The sequence below is a fragment of the Quercus lobata genome, chromosome 8 (assembly GCF_001633185.2).
Source record: "Quercus lobata isolate SW786 chromosome 8, ValleyOak3.0 Primary Assembly, whole genome shotgun sequence".
In the NCBI taxonomy this organism is placed as follows: Eukaryota; Viridiplantae; Streptophyta; class Magnoliopsida; order Fagales; family Fagaceae; genus Quercus; species Quercus lobata.
In genome coordinates, this window is record NC_044911.1 from 144,432 (window position 1) to 163,799 (window position 19,368).

Consider the following 19,368-nt stretch of genomic DNA (forward strand, 5'->3'; position numbering starts at 1 on the left):
AAAGACGATTACTTATTATCAAATTAAATTATTCATAAAAAAAATTATATTCTCTTTTTTTTTTAGTAGAAAATAGAGAGAGAAAGTTTGAATTAAAAAAAAAGAGACGAAAATTTAATAATTTAGAAAGCAAAATAGTGAAGGGGCCAGGGCCAATCTAACCGATATTGGGCTCCAACTTCCTAGTGAGCCCAGAGGATGTAAATGCGGGTCAAGCCCAATTGGAGCCAATTATCCAATGCAGCAAAGCTTATTATATTATACATACACACAACAACAACAACAAAAATTCCCTTAGAACATTGATTGAGAATAGAACCCTTGTTCTTCTTCTTCTTCAAAACCCCAAAGTTGGTGTGGCCCCAAAAGTGAGAATTGAGAATGGCATCGTCGTCGACTTCGAGCAGTGGACTGACATTCAAATTGCATCCACTGGTGATAGTGAACATATCGGATCACTACACTAGGGTTAAGTCTCAGATGCAGCAACCCAGTAGTAATAGTAATAGTGATAGTAATAGTAATAGTAATAGTAATGATAGGGTTTACGGTTGCGTGATTGGTGTCCAGAGAGGTCGCACCGTCGAGATCTTCAACAGCTTCGAACTCCTCTACGATGAGTCTACACATTCCCTTGACCGTACCTTCCTCGAAAAGAAGCAAGAGCTTTATAAAAAGGTCTTCCCTCACTTCTATATACTCGGATGGTATTCTACTGGCACTGATGCTCACGAATCTGATATGCTTATTCACAAGGCTGTGAGTCTCTCCTCTCTTCTCTTCTCTTTTCTATCTATCTATCAGTTTCATCTTTTCGTGTAACAATGGGGGGATTAGGGTTGCATTTATAAAAAGGGTAATTAATTGATGTGCTTTTAGAATCGGGGATTGGATTAACTCACTGTGCACTGCCTCGCAATTCATAAGTGGCTACATAGTCATGGTTTCTGAACCCCTGGACAAAGTGACGCGTAATTTGTCCTGGGTATTGGCATTATATCGTATTAAATCCAAACACTTCACATTTTACTACTCCTAAGGCTCAGAAACTTCTTGAGAAAGCTGTGGGTTTGGTAATTGGTACCATCTCCATCTGTGACAGCATAAACCATTGTTAACACTTATCAAATTAAGTAAGATAAACTCCCATTGAAATCCTGCATTAATGCATTGCAAACAAGCACCCTTGTAAGAAACACCAAAATTCCAAGAAAGAAGTAATCAGAGATTGACAATTTGGCCAATTAGTGTTGCCATCTGGCTTTAATTTGTGGTTTTGTATGTGTAATATTTTGTGGACTGATAGCTTTCACCAATGTAGATTACCAAGCTTTAAGAAGTCTGTCTACATTTTCATGACTCCTGAATTTGTCAGTTTGTTATTCTGCTCTTTATCAGTATAGGTTGTTTTCTTAGATTAGGTTTATATATTATTGTTCATCGAAAACTTTGTTGTAGGATGTGATATGCTACTTTATGGATTTAAAATTTCAAATTACTCTTTGTTTAGTGTAATGCTGCAATATAAGCTCTTTCAAATGTTAGTTAATTGTGACAAGCTTTCTTTTGTAACAGTTGATGGATATCAATGAAAGTCCTGTTTATGTTCTTCTCAATCCCTCAATTAATCATGCTCAAAAGGATCTTCCAGTCACTATTTATGAAAGTGGTATGTAACCTGCATCATTACCTCTTATTGCAAGTGAAATTCTCATGAGGAATGCTACGCAATTTTTAGCTTATGCCCTATTCTAATTGTGTGAGTTATCTATGCGATGTGATATTCATTCCTACTAGCCCCATTGTTTGTTTTGAGGTATGATATTGCAAATATACACTCTGTTGCCGTCATAAGTATATTTATATATTTTTGATAAGTAATAAATAAATATTAGGAAAAAATAAAACAAGGCACACAGGAAGTGTGCTAAAAGGCCAAAAAAAAAAAAAAAAAAAAAAAAAAAAAACCTAAACAGGAATGAAAGTACAAAAATCCATCATATCAAGAAGAGAAATGAAATTAACAACACCCGAAGCATTTGCCCATTCAAACAAAGTCTGAAAGAAGAAGAGCTTCAACTCATGAATCAACCTTTCATCCCCTTCAAAAGTATGTGTATTCCTTTCCCTCCATATGACCCACATAAGACAATGAGGGATCATACTCCAAAGCACCTTAGTTTTGGGTTTGTGAAACTTCTGTGACCAACTAGCTATAAGTTCCAATAGACTATGCGGCATGACCCAATGAACCCCAAAAAGGAAACACAGCATATTCCATAACTCTTGAGATATTGGGCAACGTAGAAGTAAGTGATCCAAAGTCTCCCCGTTCCTCTTACACATGCAACACCAATCCACCACCACCAGTTTTCGTCTCCTTAAATTATCAACAGTTAAAATTTTCCTTAATGCTGCTGTCCAAATAAAAAAGCTGACCTTAGTAGGCACCTTTGGTTTCCACAAAGGTTTCCATGGGAAAGGAAAGGTGATTGAAGGTTTTAAGGCCTTATAATAAGAGCGAACATCAAAAACCTTGAGGAGAAAATTTCCAATACATTTTATCTGTCCCATTTCTTCTCAAAGAAACATCATAAATACGATCCATAAATGAGTCAAATGATTCTACCTCTCAATCTTGAAACAATCGGATAAATCTGATATTCCAATGGAAAGTGCCCCCTGAAGACGACATCATCTCAGCCCTTGAAGCTTCCTTGTTACTAGCAAGGATAGAAATTATCCCACAGACCAACCCCATAAGGCCCCTGAACACTATGAGAACACCAACCCCCCACAAGCTACCATATTTTGTATCTATTACCCTTCTCCACAAGGCATTCCTTTCCATAGCATATCTCCACAACCATTTCCCCAATAAAGACTTGTTAAATAAAACCAAATTTAGAGCACCCAATCCCATTTTGAACCGGTGCTCAAACAGTCTTCCACTTAACCAAGTGATAATTAAACTCGTCTCCTTAGCCTCCCCACAAAAAATTCCTTTGTAATTTTTCAATACGTCTAGCAATTTTCACTGGGATAGGAAACAGAGATAAGTAGAAGTTAGGCAGGCTGGATAAGGTGCTCTTTAGTAAAGTGATTCGACCCCTCATAGAAAGATATAATCTTTTCCACCCAGCCAATTGCCTCTCCATTTTCTCTAATACACCAATCCCAATTTTTTTTTTTTTTTTGATAAATTTCTTTCGCCTTAAAAGTAGCACCTAATGGAAGCCCAAATAGGTCAAGGGTAACTTGGCTACTTTGCATCATAAGATACCAGCCAAAGTCTTGACATTTAGAACCTCACCAACTAGTGGGTGGATTTTTCCACTGCTGTCATAAGTATTTATAGTTAATAAACTTTGAAAGTTATGAAGAAATTATAGTGAATGCTTGTTTTATTTGTCTTTCATTTATTGATGTGAAGCAATTCCTTGATTAGATTTCAAGCGCTTAAAAGCGCGCATAGATGTTAGGAATAGCAACAGGACAAGTCGGGTCAAATCATGTGTGCCCCACCATCCAATGCTGCACAGACACGGCAATATTGGCCAAATACCCGTGTCCTACACAGGTACTGGTAAGAAGCCTAAAATTCGTACAGAACGAGTACCCTTTTTTTTTCTTTTTTTAATCTGGGTATGTCCTGGACACGGTTGCAACACGGTGGTATGTCCCAGACATGACAAGGCTTTAAAAATAAATAAATAAATAATAAAATAAATAAAAAGAACAGGACCAACGCCTCTCTCTTCCTTTCAATTCTCTGATCTGAATCATCTGATCTACCACGCCTCTCTCTTCCTCCCAGATCTCTTATCTGATCTGTGCGGTGTGCCTTCTCGGAGTAGATCAGCAACAACCGAACCTGCTCCAGCCTCCGGCAACTCCAAAGATCCCTTTCTCTCCCTTTCTCTTTGTTTTTTTTTTTTTTTTTTTGGCTTAACTTATCCGTACGTGTGTTTTTCTTATTTTATAGGTTTAGTTTTTTTTTTTTTTTTTTTTTTTTTTTGGTTTTTTCTGTCTTTTGGGTTTTGTAATGAAACATAAATTGTACTTTAGACAACATTTTATGGGTGTTATTGTACTTATTTGCTATTTTTACTTAATTTAAATCCTAAATTAAACATATATTGTCTAAAAATGTTTTAAAATATACCTAATTATATTATTATTTAATTATTTAATTGACGTACTCCTGACATGTCATACCCTTGTTTTTCAAGAATTGCCATACCCCCGTACCCGTATTATACCCGTACCCGTGTCTGTGCAACTTAGCCACCATCGCCCCACATGTCAACTATTATGCCTTGTACCTGCCTTACCTCACCCCATCTTTGTCTCCACCCTATCACCCCACATGTCAACTATTCTGCCATGTCCCTGCCTTACCTCACCCTATCTTTGTCCCACCCTGTCCCTACCCTGCAAGGCCTCACCCCGTCCTACACCATTTCTGTCATGCAAAGACCCGCTCCACACTTAATTTAACATGTACAAATAATCCATAACATAGATAACAAATTTTTATTTAAAAATTGGCATTCAATGACACAAACCAAATATTTGATAAATAAATTATACTGTCATTGGAAATTTTTTCAAATACAGTAGCTTCCCTTCTTTTTGGATGGAGGAATTGATTGTGGAAGAATTCTTCTAATATTTGGAATATGGTTCCAACTTGTCTTGTGTGGTTAATTTGGCGGGAACGTAATACTCACACTTTTGAAGATAATCTCAAATCTTTTGAAGTGTATGCTTGTTGGGTCTTTGTTTTTAGTGGGTTAGAATTTGGGTTTTTACACAATATACTTCCATTTCTGATTTTCTTCTTTCTATTCGGATCTCTTCTTGAGTTACTTATATTTGTTTTAAGTAAAAGAGTGTTCACCATCATGAACACGATGTACTTTTATGCAATAAATCTTTGATTACTTATCAAAGATAACACAAAGTAGACCAGAAAAAATACAAGAAAACTGACAAAATAATAGTAATAGTAATAGTAATAACTAGTCGCTAACCCGTGCGATGCACGGAAAAACTATTAGAAAATAATAAAGCATGCATATATTAAAAGACAATTTAAGTTCATGTGTGCTTGCAAGGGATACATACCTAAATAGTTCTTGCAGTAGAAATAAAAGCCTTATCTTTGAGATAAAGAACTGATGTAAACAAGCTAACCTTACATAAAACAAATTAAAAAAAAAAAAAAAAAAACATAAAACTGATGTCACGGAAAATTCAGCCACATAGTAGTAATATATAAATCTCTTAAAACTTAAACCTAAACATAAGAACTAAATATATAAACAAACTAACCTTACAAAAGCTGAACTTTATAAGCTAAAATCTATACCGTGCATTGTAGATCTTGAAATACCGTGCATTGTAGATCTTGAATGCTTTAGGGCTTCCTACGTCTGGAGAGAGAGAGTTTGCAGAAACCGTGACTTTATATTTCTTAACTTGAGAAAGGGGTAAGGTTGCTAGGGTTTTGTAGATCTTGAATGCTTTAGGGCTTCCTACGTTTGGAGAAAGAGAGAGTTTGCAGAAACCGTGACTTTATATTTCTTAACTTGAGAGATGGGTAAAGTTGCTAGGGTTTTAAGGAGTTATAATTTTTATTTATTTTTTATGCTGACGTGGAAAATTGTGGTGTCAGCAAAGGCTTCGGTTTTATATATATATATATAGATAATAATTTTAATTTTTAAAAAATTAATTACAAACAAGAAGAGAATTAAGGAACAAAGGGAGGGAATCACTAGATGTGAGTCCCCAAGCCCTAGACTAGTCAAACAAAGAACCACTAAATGATGCAAGCAACTGGTTTCCCGAGCTATCCATATCCTTAATTGTCCCCGATTACATTCCTTCCAAATACACCATATCAAGCACAACAGATCTAAATTCCAGATGCTTGACAAGTGCTTCCCCATCCAAGTCCACCTACCAAGGAGGATATTTGAAACCATTCGTGGTAAGACCTACGACACCCTAAACAATCTAAAAACAAAGCTCCACATCCAATGAGCCTTCTCATAATGAAGCAACAAATGATCCACAGCAACGACACATAACACACCAGTCTACAAAATTAAAATCCTTACACCTCTTGTCCATAAGTTGTTTTGTTTTCCTTTGTTGCTTGTAAATATTTACTTCATCTCTTTGATGGAGTAGCTTCTTTTTAATTCAAAATTTTCTTACCTATCAAAAAAAAAAAAAGTCCCTGCGCCTCTAACTATCACCCACGAGAATCTTATCTCAAGCTACAGTCCAAACAAAAAAACAAAAAAAGAAACTCTTCGAGGAGCCTTAACTTTCCAAACATCTTTCCAAGGAAAGATGACATAGAAAGAATCTCTCAACTCATTACAAAACAAATGAATGTCAAAATCCCCATCCATCTGCAACTTTCATCTCATATGATCCCCTTTCCAAAGGAGTATTGGATTCCAAGCTATGAAGGAAATATGCCATTAATTCTAACTCCCAATCATTTAGAACAATTAGTAATAATATTAAGGGATTTATCAAAGTTTGTTTTATTGGTGAGGCACCCTAAAGGGGCAATGAGGAGCAGCGATGTATGTTTTATTCGGTCCTTTGGTGATTGTGAGTTAGATTTAGTGGCTCATTCCCCCAACTTCTAGATTTTCACATTCCCATTAGAGAAGAGGGTGATCTGGTAAGGTGGAAGTCAGTCAAAGGCAAAAAACAACCTTAAGGCGTCAAGGCCTTGTATTGCATGAGGCGACAAAAAGGTGCCACCCCGAGTAAAGTGAGGCGCCAAATTCTTAATATATTTATTATACATATAGAACTTAAATCATATGAACCTAGTGTATTATAATATTATAATGAAGTGGTTTTCAATGTGTTGAATGAAGAAATTAGATCTATCAAATTATTTCAAAATAGGATTAACATGGTTTAGGCTCTATTAGTTATTTTAACAATAGGCTTTACAACAAGCTTCTATATAACAATAAGTTTTACAACAAACTTAACAAAAAAAAGTTTTACAACAAATTTTTGTAAATTAATTTAAATAACAATAGGTTTCATAACATGACCTTTTAAGTTAATAATCTAATAATAGGTTTCACAACAAACTTTTATAATTAAAAAATATATATTAAAATTTAAAAATAAATAAATAGCTGTGGTTCTCACCTTAGCGCATTTTTCATGGCTTAAGGCAGTTGCCTTGCTCACCTAGGCTCAAAAGGTGCCTTGCCTCACTAAAGGCACCTAGGCAAGCTCCCGACTCGCCTTTGACTACAAAGGTGGAAACTTAAGAAGAATGGGGATTCTGATATTTGTTCTTTCTATAATACTTTGGGGGGCTCCAGTATTGTTTCCTAACCTTGTAAAGGCATTTGCTGTGTGAGAGCACCACAAAGCGTGAATATTCCTACCTGTGATAATCTTGTTAAGAGAGATCATACCTTAGTAAGATGACGTTGCTTGCTAGAAAGTACAGACACTTTAGGGTGCCGTACCCATGTTGTACCCACCATGTTATTTTATAAGTTTTCAGAAATTGCTCATGTCGTCATGTCATGTTATTATTTTTGAAAATTGCTCGTGTCATACCTGTGTCCATGCTTCCTAGGTTGCTTGTGCCAGTATAGTAGGGAGATAGTAGACCACCTTTTAATTCATTGTATGGTTGCACATTATTTGTGGAGCTTTGTTTTTAGGTGCTTAGGAATTTATTTGGTCAAATCGGGAAGGTGAAGGATGTCATTGTTAGTTGGAGGAATTGGATGGGTAAGCATTTGTCAGCTATTAGGAACATGATTCCTTTGTGTTTGATGTGGACTACTTGGAGGGAATATAATCAACATACATTTTGAAGATGTGGAGTTAGTTGTTAGCAACTTTCTCTAGTTATTTATTTGATTGGTCTCGTGCATGGGGCTATACTCATTGTGATTCTATTGCAATGTTTCTAGAGTCCTTGTCTTTTTGTGCATAATTTTTTTGTAATTATTTGGCTTCTTGATGTCCCTTGCTCATGAAGTAGTCTTTCTTAATAAAATTTCTTATTTATCGAAAAGAAAACATTGCTTCCAACTCCTACCATCCCTGTCCATATGGATATGGAGTTATGGACTTCCACATTTGAAGCTAAAGAGAATCCACTGAGCACTCAAAAAATTAGTGTTAGATCCTTCAAAGGACAATGTGCACTTCAATGATCATACCAAGATCATACCAAACCCTAACTTGACTTCCTTCACCAAACACAAAAGCCACATGCTGGAAGAAACTATCTTAACCCCTCTGATACTCCGCCACAGACTACAACCATGTGATCTGCTACCAAGGTTTGTATACTAACCACCTCCTTCCTCCCCAGATGCTGTCACCCAATGCCTTAAGTGTGTGTCTTCATGCCCAAAACCTCATAACCATTTCCCCAACAGAGCTTGATTAAAATTCCTGATCTTATCCCTAAACCTCCAACCTCAATACGTGAACAAACCTTATCCCATGCCACTAACAGGTATTTGAATTCTTCCTTCATAACCCCTACAAGAAACTCTTCTAAATCCTTTCTAACCTATCAGCCACAAACATAAGGATGGTAAACAGAGAAAGATAATATGTTGGTAAGCTCAAAAGGGTGCACCTCAGCAAAGTATGACTACCACCCTTAGATAAGCATAGCCGCTTCCAACCTAAAGTTTCAGTTCCGTCTTCTCAAAAAATAGGGTTTCACACTGAAACTACCTTGAGCGGAGCTCCCAACGGCATCCCTAAGTAAGTTATCAGCAAACTACCAATTCTACAACATAAGATATCTGCTAATTGTTTTCAAAGTTACCATATAAAAATTTTAAGAAATTGAAATAACTTATTTAAAATTTAAACTTACAAACTTTTTGTAGTTGCACTATCCATTTGAAATAGCAAGCAAAAATATTACCATTTTGTGTTGATTAAATTTTTTTATTATGTCTTGCGCTTTACTTCAATTAGGCATGTTTTTGCACTTTGGCTCCAAGAGGCCTATGGCGCTGAAGTGTGCTTGCCACTTTTACCAAGTTGAAGTTAAAAAGAAGTGGATGGAATTGGGAGGCTAAATTTCTCATCGAACCTACTTTACACCATCTGAAGTGGCCAAAGTAGAGGGAAGTGAGTGACCCATTGACTGGTTTTTTTTTACCATACAAAGGTCAAAATGTATCATACACTTCACTTCTGACCTCCTCAGGCACATCTTATAGTTTATTTATTACTACCTGAATTGCCAATCATAGTTTAGAATCTTAAGGTTCAATGACCTACCAGAGACCTGAATCACTGTATATTCATTTGATGAGTAACTTAAGTTTTATTGACCATTTAGTTCTCTAGAATCTTTTTTTCTTTTTTTTTTACTTATCAAAAAAGGCTCTCTAGTATTTTTTATTTTTTATTTTTTTTTGTGTTAATTCCCAAATTATGTGGCTTATACATGCTATTCTATTTCCTGGTAGACTAGGATCATTTCCTTATTAGCTTTTCACTTGCCAAGTATACTGAAGTGATAACTTCTCTGTTCTGTTGGGTGTTGATCCTTGCAACTCAGAGCTGCATGTCATAGATGGGAATCCACAGCTAATTTTTGTTCGTTCAAGCTACACTATTGAGGTTAGGCTTGCTCATTCTTCTAAACCTAATTTGATCTAAGTAATATCATCTAGTGTTCTAGATTCACTTTTTTCTGTGTGCGCTGTGAAGACAGTTGAAGCAGAACGTATCTCAGTTGATCATGTTGCACATCTTAAACCATCTGATGGAGGTTCAGCAGCTACTCAATGTAAGCACTCCCTTTCCTTTCTATTTATTACTTTTCCAACATGTCTATCAGTAAACCTCTTTTCAGGAGGAAGTTGAAATTAGTTATATAAAAGTTTTGTTCTGTTGTGATGCACATTACTGTAACTTGGGTTTGATTACAGTGGCTGCTCACCTTACGGGCATTCACAGTGCCATCAAGATGCTCAATAGCAGAATCAGGGTGCTTCATCACTATCTTCTTGCAATGCAGAAAGGTATATTTATCTCTTTTTACCACCAAAAATAAATCTATCTATTGTATAAAAATAGCAATTAGCTTTGAAAATAAATATGAGTGGAAAAAAGTTTCTTAAAGCAAAAGAAGATGAGGAAAACAACTAATGTCACAATAAAATCCAGAAAATATGATGAAATCACATCTTTAACACTGCGTTTGGGAGTTCATAAAGGAATTGAATAGAAAAGATTAAGGTGCTCTTTTTCTTGTGTGATTGGGAGTTTATAAAGGAAGGGAAGGAAATGAAATAAATATACACTTTTACTGTTATGACCTGTATATTTTATTTGTGTAATAAAGAAATGGGGATAAGAATGCCCTGCATGGAATCACTAGTTGGCAATAATAACAATCAATATCTTGCCTGGGCTGTGCATGTTTAATGACCTAGGGTTAATTGTTTTGCTTTATATTGCTGAACACAGGTGATATCCCTTGCGAGAATGCCCTGCTAAGACAAGTATCAAGTCTTCTGAGAAGATTGCCAGCTATTGAATCAGAGAAATTTCAAGATGATTTCTTGATGGTTAGTGCTTTCTATTTATTCCCTCTTTGGATGTTATCAAGATCGGCACCGGTGATGCCTGTAGTAGTGAATGTAGCAAATTTATGCATAATTATAAAAATAGACTCGTTGAAAGAGAAATTGAAAGATAAATAAAAATTTCCAAGTCTTTGACAAAAGCAGAAAGAGAGTGATTTGTATCCTTGAATATGCAATTATTTCTACCCAAAGTACCCCTATAAACAAGAGTCTGCATACAAAGAAGGGGGTTGTGCTTGTTGATGTAATTTTTTCTATTTGTGTGATGGTGGTTATTGAAGAAGCAGATCCACACTATAAGCTATACGTTTGATTGTGATAATTGAAGAAGCAGATCCACACAATAAGTGTATTGTCTACAAAATATCATATGTATATATGCCTAATTATGCATATGCCTATAATATGTGGCTAATATCATAATATAGTCATAAAGAGTGCCTTGTTTTTCATGTTTCAAACATTTTTTCTTTGAGAACCCACGAAAAATATATAATCAGGAGATACAATAATGATTAGGTTGACATCTTGATCCAATTTAATTTTTGCTTTTGGTGGGTTTTTACCCTTTATAGGAATACAATGACACATTATTGATCACTTACCTAGCCATGTTCACCAACTGTTCGAGGTATGTTTGCTTCTGGCACTGCTATTTTTAAATTTATTTTTGACTGATGTTTTAATTTTATTGCCATCCATTTTTTAACATGCAACTGTTCCATTTTTTTTTTTTTTTTTATACTCCCCACAGCACAATGAATGAACTAGTCGACAAATTCAACACTGCATACGACAGGCATAGTCGAAGGGGTGGGCGGACTGCTTTTATGTGAAAGCTGATTGCTGTTATCTAGCAGTTTGCTAACTTCTGTTTCTTTTTTTGTGGGCATAGCACATAGGAGTCATATTGATAGGAGCCTAGGATCTGGTCAAATCAGAAAGAGAAATCTATCAGGAATTTCTTCTTTTTTTCCTTATATTTTTGGCTTTGCGTACCATACCAAGTAATTTTATGAGTGGAAAGAGATGATTTTAAGTGTGGTCCTTTGTGAATTGGTGCCTTTGTATTTGTTTTGGATGAAAGCATAATCAGTAGTCATAACCATTTTTTTGTTTTTTACACATTCCCATAAAATGTGCGTGTTTATTACACGGATGTGTACTACACAGGTAATTTACAAAAGATCAATATGGGAGTCCAAAATAGTTATTCATGGGTAAGGCTTGGCATAATTGAATGAAATGCTTGCAGAGATTGAATTAACCGTGTTAATGTGTGTTGATATAAATAAATGAAATAGATGTCGCTAATATATTTGCTATTTTAATGCCTTGGAAAATTTATACTAGCTTTGTTTAAACTTTTCGCATATCTTTCTTAGATAAATTATTGGAAATTATCGAAGGAGGTCAATGCAATTTACCCATAAATTATTTCCTGTTATACAGGACTAGGAACAAGTAGGAGGTTTTTTACCCCTATTTCTGGAAAATTTTAGTGCCACACTCAATTACACAACTTTGTTCACAACTCGTCCATGTGACGAGTAATGGTTGGTGGAGGAGTGTCTCCACATAGACCCACCATCACCCCTTCACTAACCACAATTTGTCACATGGGTAAGTTGTGGGTAAAGTTGTATAATTGGGTGTGGCACCAGAATTTCTTCTATTTCTATTTCTGTCCCACCAACTTTCTAAATTCTCCTCCTATTGGTATCTTTAACAGGATTGGAATAAAATAATTAACTTACAAATTACAGTATAATTTACTAGAATGCAGCGTCTGAACATTTATGCAAACATTTAACCTTCACCAAAGAATTGAAATTTTGTCCAGTTGCTGACACAAGCACATCCATTAATAAAAACCAAATATGTTTATCAAAAAAAAAAACCAAACATATCCGCGTAACAAAAGCCAACCCATCCGCTAAAATCAAGATCAACGACATTCTGGTCTATGAAATTGCCATCCATCATGACATCCCATTTCACGGCCATCCAAACAAAGAGTCAGCCATGGTTGTTCCTCCTAAGTTTCAGTAAGAAAAGCATTTCCTTTACCGGTTGAACGGTAGTTGACATTGTTTACCCTATTTGTAGGAGAAGTCATTATTTATTTGATGAGTGTATTTTTGACCTTAAGAAAATTTCGGTCCAAGGAAAGGAATCTAGAAGTTAAAGTCCTTTAATCGTCACTTTTTAGGGCATAATATGTCTCACATGTTGATTGAATTTTGATACCTCAAACGCCGTATCATATTGAAGTCACAGAAACAAAACAGTATTCATCTTTGTGGTTATGGACATCTTTGTTAAACCAAGTAATACAAAGATAAAACTTCCTTGAATTTCACTTTCAGTTTTCATCCATTCGTTTATGGGGTTTAGGGTTTAGGATTTGTGTAATTGTCGTGCACTCACAATTACACAAATCAACAAGTTTTGAAATTGGATGTAAAAATGGTTATGCCCATAGTATGGTTTCAGATATTTTATGGGTATTATTGTACTTATTTGCTATTTTCACTTAATTAAAATCCTAAAATAAACATATATTGTCTAAAAAAGTTTAAAAATATACCGAATTATATTATTAATTAATTATTTAATTGTCATACTCCCAACGTGTCGTACTCTTGTTTTTCAATAATTGTCATACTCCCATACCCATACCCATACCCGTATCGTACATGTACTATTTATTTGGATTAGAGTCTTCTTGGACAGTCTTGGATAGTAATATAGAAAATGTACTTTTTACAACTTAAACATCATTTTACGTCATGCTTATATTTAATTAGTTACAGTATTATTCTATGTTGCAAAAATTGAGTATTAAGACTTGAAAAAAAAAAGTATTAAGACTATTAACAACACAAATTAATAGTCACCCCCAACAATTAGCCATCAACTTACAGCAACCCTCCTCCTTTACCTAGGCTTGGAACCGATTATGAACTAAATATATGGCACAAAGCACAAACACAAGCAAGGTTAAACATGTGAACTATACTAAACAAAAAATAGCAAACATTGAAAAAAAAAGGTTGGCTTAGCATAAATCATATCATGTAGTAACTTCATCAATTTCAGTCTTTTAGAAACAACAGATGACATCCTTCCCAATATAACACACAGACTCATACACACACACATACACAATAACAGAGTCAATCTTGATAAAGGTAGACTTTCGTTTATTGGGGCTAGTTTTTTAATCTAGCATGGCATAGAGATTTAAAAATATTGTCACTTGAATGGGCAAACATGGTCCTCTCGAAGAAAGGTGTCCTATCAATTACAGGATGCCTTTTAAATCTAGCAAAACTTTTCTTTTAACAAACAAACAAAAAAAAAAAAAATTTAGTTTCACATTTTAATCTACAAATGTGCAACATTATATCATTTCTTCATGAGCTTAACAATGGGTTGAAGTCTAACCAAGTCTATGTGCATTCATTGGCCAGCCATGGTTAGACCTCAGATAAGGGGCAGGTGATCAAGGCCATAGCCACCCCCCTGTAGTATGGAAGCAATGGATAAGGGGACAAAGAGAAAATTTTTGTCACGTTCTTTTTAATTCATTATTGGTGGAAGCAAATGGTAAAATGCTAAATTTAGCAACTAAAAATATAACAAAAGTATGCCGCATCAGTGAAGCAAAAGCCGTTTTTTTTTTTTTTTTTTTTTTTTTTGAGAAACTAGACTAGTAGCCTAGGGCTTTTATTGGAAACAAAACTAGAATACTAATACTTAATAAACATCAAAGAGAGCCAAGGGTGCAATGTCATCCGGTAGGTCTTCCATCCATGCTTGAAATTTGTGAGAGTGCCCTTTTTTGTGACACTCAGGCCCAAGGATCCTGGGCCTAATAAAAGGTTTGGTGAACCGAGCCTTGACTCACCGCAGCTAACAAGCTGTTTAAGAGTCAAGTGATGCACAGGGGATGCTTCCTACAATACAAGTAAAATAACAAGTAAGGATATTCGTATGAAGAGACATGCCAAAACAACAAGGTAAATTCGGAAAAGAAAACAGGATCAACAAAGAGGTACAAAATAATGTTAAAGGGGTCCTTGAATTACTGAGACATATTTCATTAATATGTTCTTTGTTAAGTTACAGAAAGCTCACTAGGACGTGATACAAGATTCAATCAAGTTCAAAAATTACAGTCTTGAATGGCTATTTCAGCCTTCAAAACTTGCAAAGTTTGATTCTCTTTGAATCCGAGTATGTGCAATAGTGGCTTTTACAAGATACCGAGAAGCAATATTCATTTTTCCCTTAGTGTTTTCTTTCTCTTCACCACAACTTTACTTATAGTTCTTTTCTCTGAAAAAATCTCTTTTTTTTCTCTCTTTTTCGCTGCTCTGTCTTCGAAACCTACCCCTTCCTTTTATAATGAAGTTCTGGCCTTCCAGGGGAACCATTGGTTCCCCTGTTTTGCCTTCTTGTGAACAGAGCCTGTTCCGTGCCTTTCACTCGGCAGGTTCTATTTCCCGTTTTTCTCATTCTTTCCTTCTTTCAGCTTTGATTCCTTTGAAAGTCCCTGGTTGGTTACCTTCTTCGGGATGTACTAAGGTATGCCCTTCTCGATCTCACCATTTGTCAATTCCCTGTTTGCCCTTTTTTCCCATCTAGACGGAATCCCATTCTGCCAAATTGAAAGTCGCCTGATGCCATTCTCTTTTTCATATTTCTCTATTTTGGTTCCCCGAGACGCTTCCTGCTTGTGTCATGAGAGGTCGCTGGGTCTTTTAGCGCTTGTGTTTCTTTGCTCTGTTTCTTATTTTCTTTTCCCGTCCTTTTCTTTCAAACTGTCTTAATCTTCTTTGACTATGCGCCTGGAAGGATCCGCGCCCCTTGATGATTGCTAAGGATCCTGGCTACTTAGCCTCTTGCCATGAGTTTCTTTTCCTTCTTGATGTTTCTTTTCTTGGGCCTTTTTATTCTTTCGTGGTCCCCTTGCACCTGCTTCTTTGGACTTAGCTTGTTTTTTTTCCTTTTGGGCCTAGCTCACTCTTTTAGGCCTCCCTCACTGTGATCCCTTTTAGACCTCAACAAAATTCTACCCCAAATTTGGCTTGTTTTACTAATGCATCAGCTACCCTATTACAAGAACGTTTAGCAAGACAAAATTCAAAGCAGGATAAATGAGAAGTATGAATAAGTATATCATTGATCAGGTTGCCCTATAGGGCTTCACTAGTAGAGCCATGAGTCAGAGCTTGAATCATAATCATCGAGTCTCCCTCGAAAAATCTTCTTGGATACCAATTTTGGATGCAAACTTCATAGCACGACAACATGCCAAAGCTTCGACCTCAACTACTAAATTTGGAAGGGGAATACGTTCAGCCATAGCCACAATCACCTCGCTACGACTATTGCAAATGACCATTCCCATACCAATCGAGTGAGTGCTGCTGAATACGGCACCATCCGAATTTGCCTTGAAGCCCAGGGAGATCGGAGGACACCACAGGCTAGGAGGAGCAGTTGGATTGATGACGAACTAATCATCTTGAGCATTGATGAATTCTTGAGGAAATTTTGCAGCATGTGGTCCAACTCTATCCAACGGTGGAGATGGGAGACCAAGCCTTAGAGTATTACGACGATTCCAAAGTCCCCACGCCATACAGATAAACAATTCATCCCTGTTATCATCAAAAACCTGCAAAAATCTAGACAAAAAGGTCAATAAAATCAACCGATGGGGAGGAGATCGCTTGGCTGAACCAAGCATGGTCACTCCACACCTTTTCCACCTCGAGTCAGCCCTAAATGGCATGCAGAGGATCCTCAAAAACAATTTTACAGTTATTGCACAGGTCCAAATCAACAATATGCGCTGGAACAAATTATTCATGGTAGGCAAGGCTTTGTTGTAAGCTTTCTAGGCAAAGAGCTTCACTTTGTTAAGGACTTGTAGCTTCCAAAGCCCTCTCCAAAATTTCTTCTGGGGGTTTTGGTCAGAGCTACTAGCACTGTTAGCCATTGCAGCATTGACCAACAGTTGATAAGCACTATGGGTAGCAAACACTTCCGTAGGCGTTTGAGACCAGATTAGACGTTCAGGAGGAAGTCTAACACTAAGAAGAATGCTAAGAATCAATTTGGATTCATGAGGCATGAACAGTTGCTAAACTTGATCCACTTTCCATGTAGCTGACTCGGCATCAATGAGAGAACTGACCTTGGCATCAGGGGGAAGAGAAGGTGGAGGAGCAATGACAGTTTTGCAAATTTTATCTGGTAGCCATTTATCTTCCCTGATGCACACAAATTTCCCATTCCCAACCCGCCACACCATGCCTTTTTTAATAACATCTCTTGCACTTAAAATGCTCTTCCATGCATATGAGCCAAGAGTGGATTCTTTGGCCTCTAAAATGGAACAGTTAGGAAAGAATCTTTGCTTTAAACCCTAAACCCTAAACTTCTCAATCTCCTTGAACCCCACCCACCATTTTCTTTGGCCTCACACACTTGCTCTTATTTAACCCAATGAATTTTTCTACCTTAGTTGCTATAACCCCACCAAAATTTTCGAATCATGGTCTCCAAGTCTTTAATCAAACCCTTTAGAAGCTTGAAACAACTAATGAAATAAGTTGGAATGGCTTGAATCACTACTTTAATTAGAACCTCTCTACCAGCTTGAGACAGTAACTTCTCCTTCCACCCTTGATATAAGTGAAAATTTGTTTTTTAGCTCTTCCCACAAGGGCTGGAAGCCCCAAATATTTTTCAAAGTTTCTGATTGAAGGGACACCAAGGAGCTGTTGAATGCAAATCTGAACATCCTAATGAGTGTTAGAGCTAAAGAAAATATTGGTCTTATCCTTGTTGATTTTTTGCCCATTGCCTTTTTCATAAGTAGCCAAAATGTCTAGGATAACTTGGCATTCTATTTCCTTTGCTTGGCAAAAGAAAACACTATCATCCGAAAAGAAAAGGTGAGAAACCCGTGGACCATTTTTGCATATAGAAACTCCACAAATCAAAACTTAGATCAAATAAGATCACAATATTCAAAACCCACTACAAACCCAAATATTAAAACCCAAACAAGCTGAAGATTCTTGGGACTAACCATCAAGTAACTCACTTGGGAAGTCTAATCAACCACCAAGCGATGAAGGCAGAAACAACACCTTGAAGATCTGACCTGGGTGGCACCGTGGCAGCAAAAGCAGAGGTGGCTTGAAGATAAAAACCTGAATCAGTGGTGGGTTTTATGTTGTGGGTGGGGATGGAAATCTTAGATCTGACTTGAAGGGGGTATAAATCTCAAGTTTTGTGTATATATAAGCAAATCGGTTCGGTTCAGTGTTCATCAGAATCCAAAATCCTTTGCCAACAACCGTACCGGCCAACTTCGGTGCTTGAAAATCATTGCCGACCACCATGCCTAACACCTGCTCTGGAGGTTTGAGGTGGGCGGATTGGTTTGGCTCCAGTCGGTTTTGTCGGTGGCGGGCGGTTCCTGTACAACCCTACACAAAAGGAACATGTACAGAGACAATGAATCACCTTGATGTAACCCTTTACCTGGTTTGATGCGCCCCACAGGTTCTCCATTGAGAAGCACAGCATAAGAAATTGACTTGATGCAAGACATGATAGTGGACACAATTTTACCAGAGAAACCCAAGTGAATCATCACCTTCTCTAAAAATTGTCATTCAACTCTGTCGTAGGCTTTGCTTATGTCAAGTTTGAGAGCCATGTAACCCAAATTTCCTTGTGTCTTACATTTTAAATAATGTAGAGTCTCAAATGCTACCAGCACATTATCAGTGATTAGCCTTCCAGATAAGAACGCACTATATGAGTCAAAAACAACATGGGGCAATACTACCTTCAACAAATTAACTAACACCTTAGTAATAATCTTATAAAAAACATTGCAAAGGCTAATAGGAAGACAACCAAACTCTTATCCAAAGCCATGTTTTTTTGGCTGTTGAGCTAAAATGCACAACCATCTATATATTATTTTATTGTGTTGGTGATGGTGGTTGTTATTTATTGTAATAAATATATTATTTTATTGTGTTATTTATATTATTTTATTGTATTGAATGCTAAAATAAAACTATTAATATTGGGTGTTTTGTAAAGAGAAGTAGTAAAATAAATAAAGTAGCTTTTTGTGGTGCCAAATTGTTAAGTTTTTGACACCACCAATGTCAAAGAAAAAAAATACTAAGATAAAAATATGGAAGCTAACTATTCTGCCAGGATGCAATATGGTATTTAACTGTTACCTGAGCAAAATTTGATGCCCTACCTAATATCTTCTATCAACATATTTCTACCATACATTAAATCAAATTTACTTTATGTTCACGATGATAGTAGAAAGTGTTAAAAAAAATACAGAATTAGTAATTAGCTAAATTCTTTTGTTAGTAAAATTAGCAACTAAAATTTTTGCTAGTAACTTAATTAGTAATTACCTAATCTTAGGAGTATTCATAGTAACACAAACCTCTTCAAACAAAATAAATTTAAAACTAGGAATTTAATCTTGATAGCAAAAAAATTTACCTAATCCATCTATTTCCAGTGGGTAAATCACGATTTTTGATTTCTACTACTTTATTAGAATTCAATTTTAATCCTAAAAACCAAACAATCCCTAGAGCCTTCACCAGAGAATTGTATAAATTGATTCAACCTTTTTAGCCATTAGTGATTCTCAGTACAA

The 19,368-nt window shown here is 36.1% G+C and overlaps 1 protein-coding gene across 1 annotated transcript; it reads left to right on the forward strand.

The window, feature by feature from the left end:
- The first annotated feature begins 279 nt into the window (after window positions 1-279).
- LOC115957662 (COP9 signalosome complex subunit 6a) lies at window positions 280-11,758 on the forward strand. Its single transcript, XM_031075965.1, has 8 exons — window positions 280-759; window positions 1,576-1,669; window positions 9,605-9,666; window positions 9,757-9,835; window positions 9,978-10,070; window positions 10,519-10,619; window positions 11,213-11,268; window positions 11,392-11,758. The coding sequence occupies exons 1-8, from the start codon at window positions 382-384 to the stop codon at window positions 11,471-11,473; spliced, it is 945 nt and encodes a 314-aa protein (XP_030931825.1). The 5' UTR covers window positions 280-381; the 3' UTR covers window positions 11,474-11,758.
- Window positions 11,759-19,368: the final 7,610 nt, after the last annotated feature.

Bases quoted from the DNA above. Each gene is read 5' to 3' on its own strand.
- LOC115957662 (XM_031075965.1), top strand. From the start codon at position 382: ATGGCATCGTCGTCGACTTCGAGCAGTGGACTGACATTCAAATTGCAT. The intron at 9,836-9,977 runs GTAAGCACTCCC...GTTTGATTACAG, and splicing joins AGGTTCAGCAGCTACTCAAT to TGGCTGCTCACCTTACGGGC. The intron at 11,269-11,391 runs GTATGTTTGCTT...TACTCCCCACAG, and splicing joins ATGTTCACCAACTGTTCGAG to CACAATGAATGAACTAGTCG.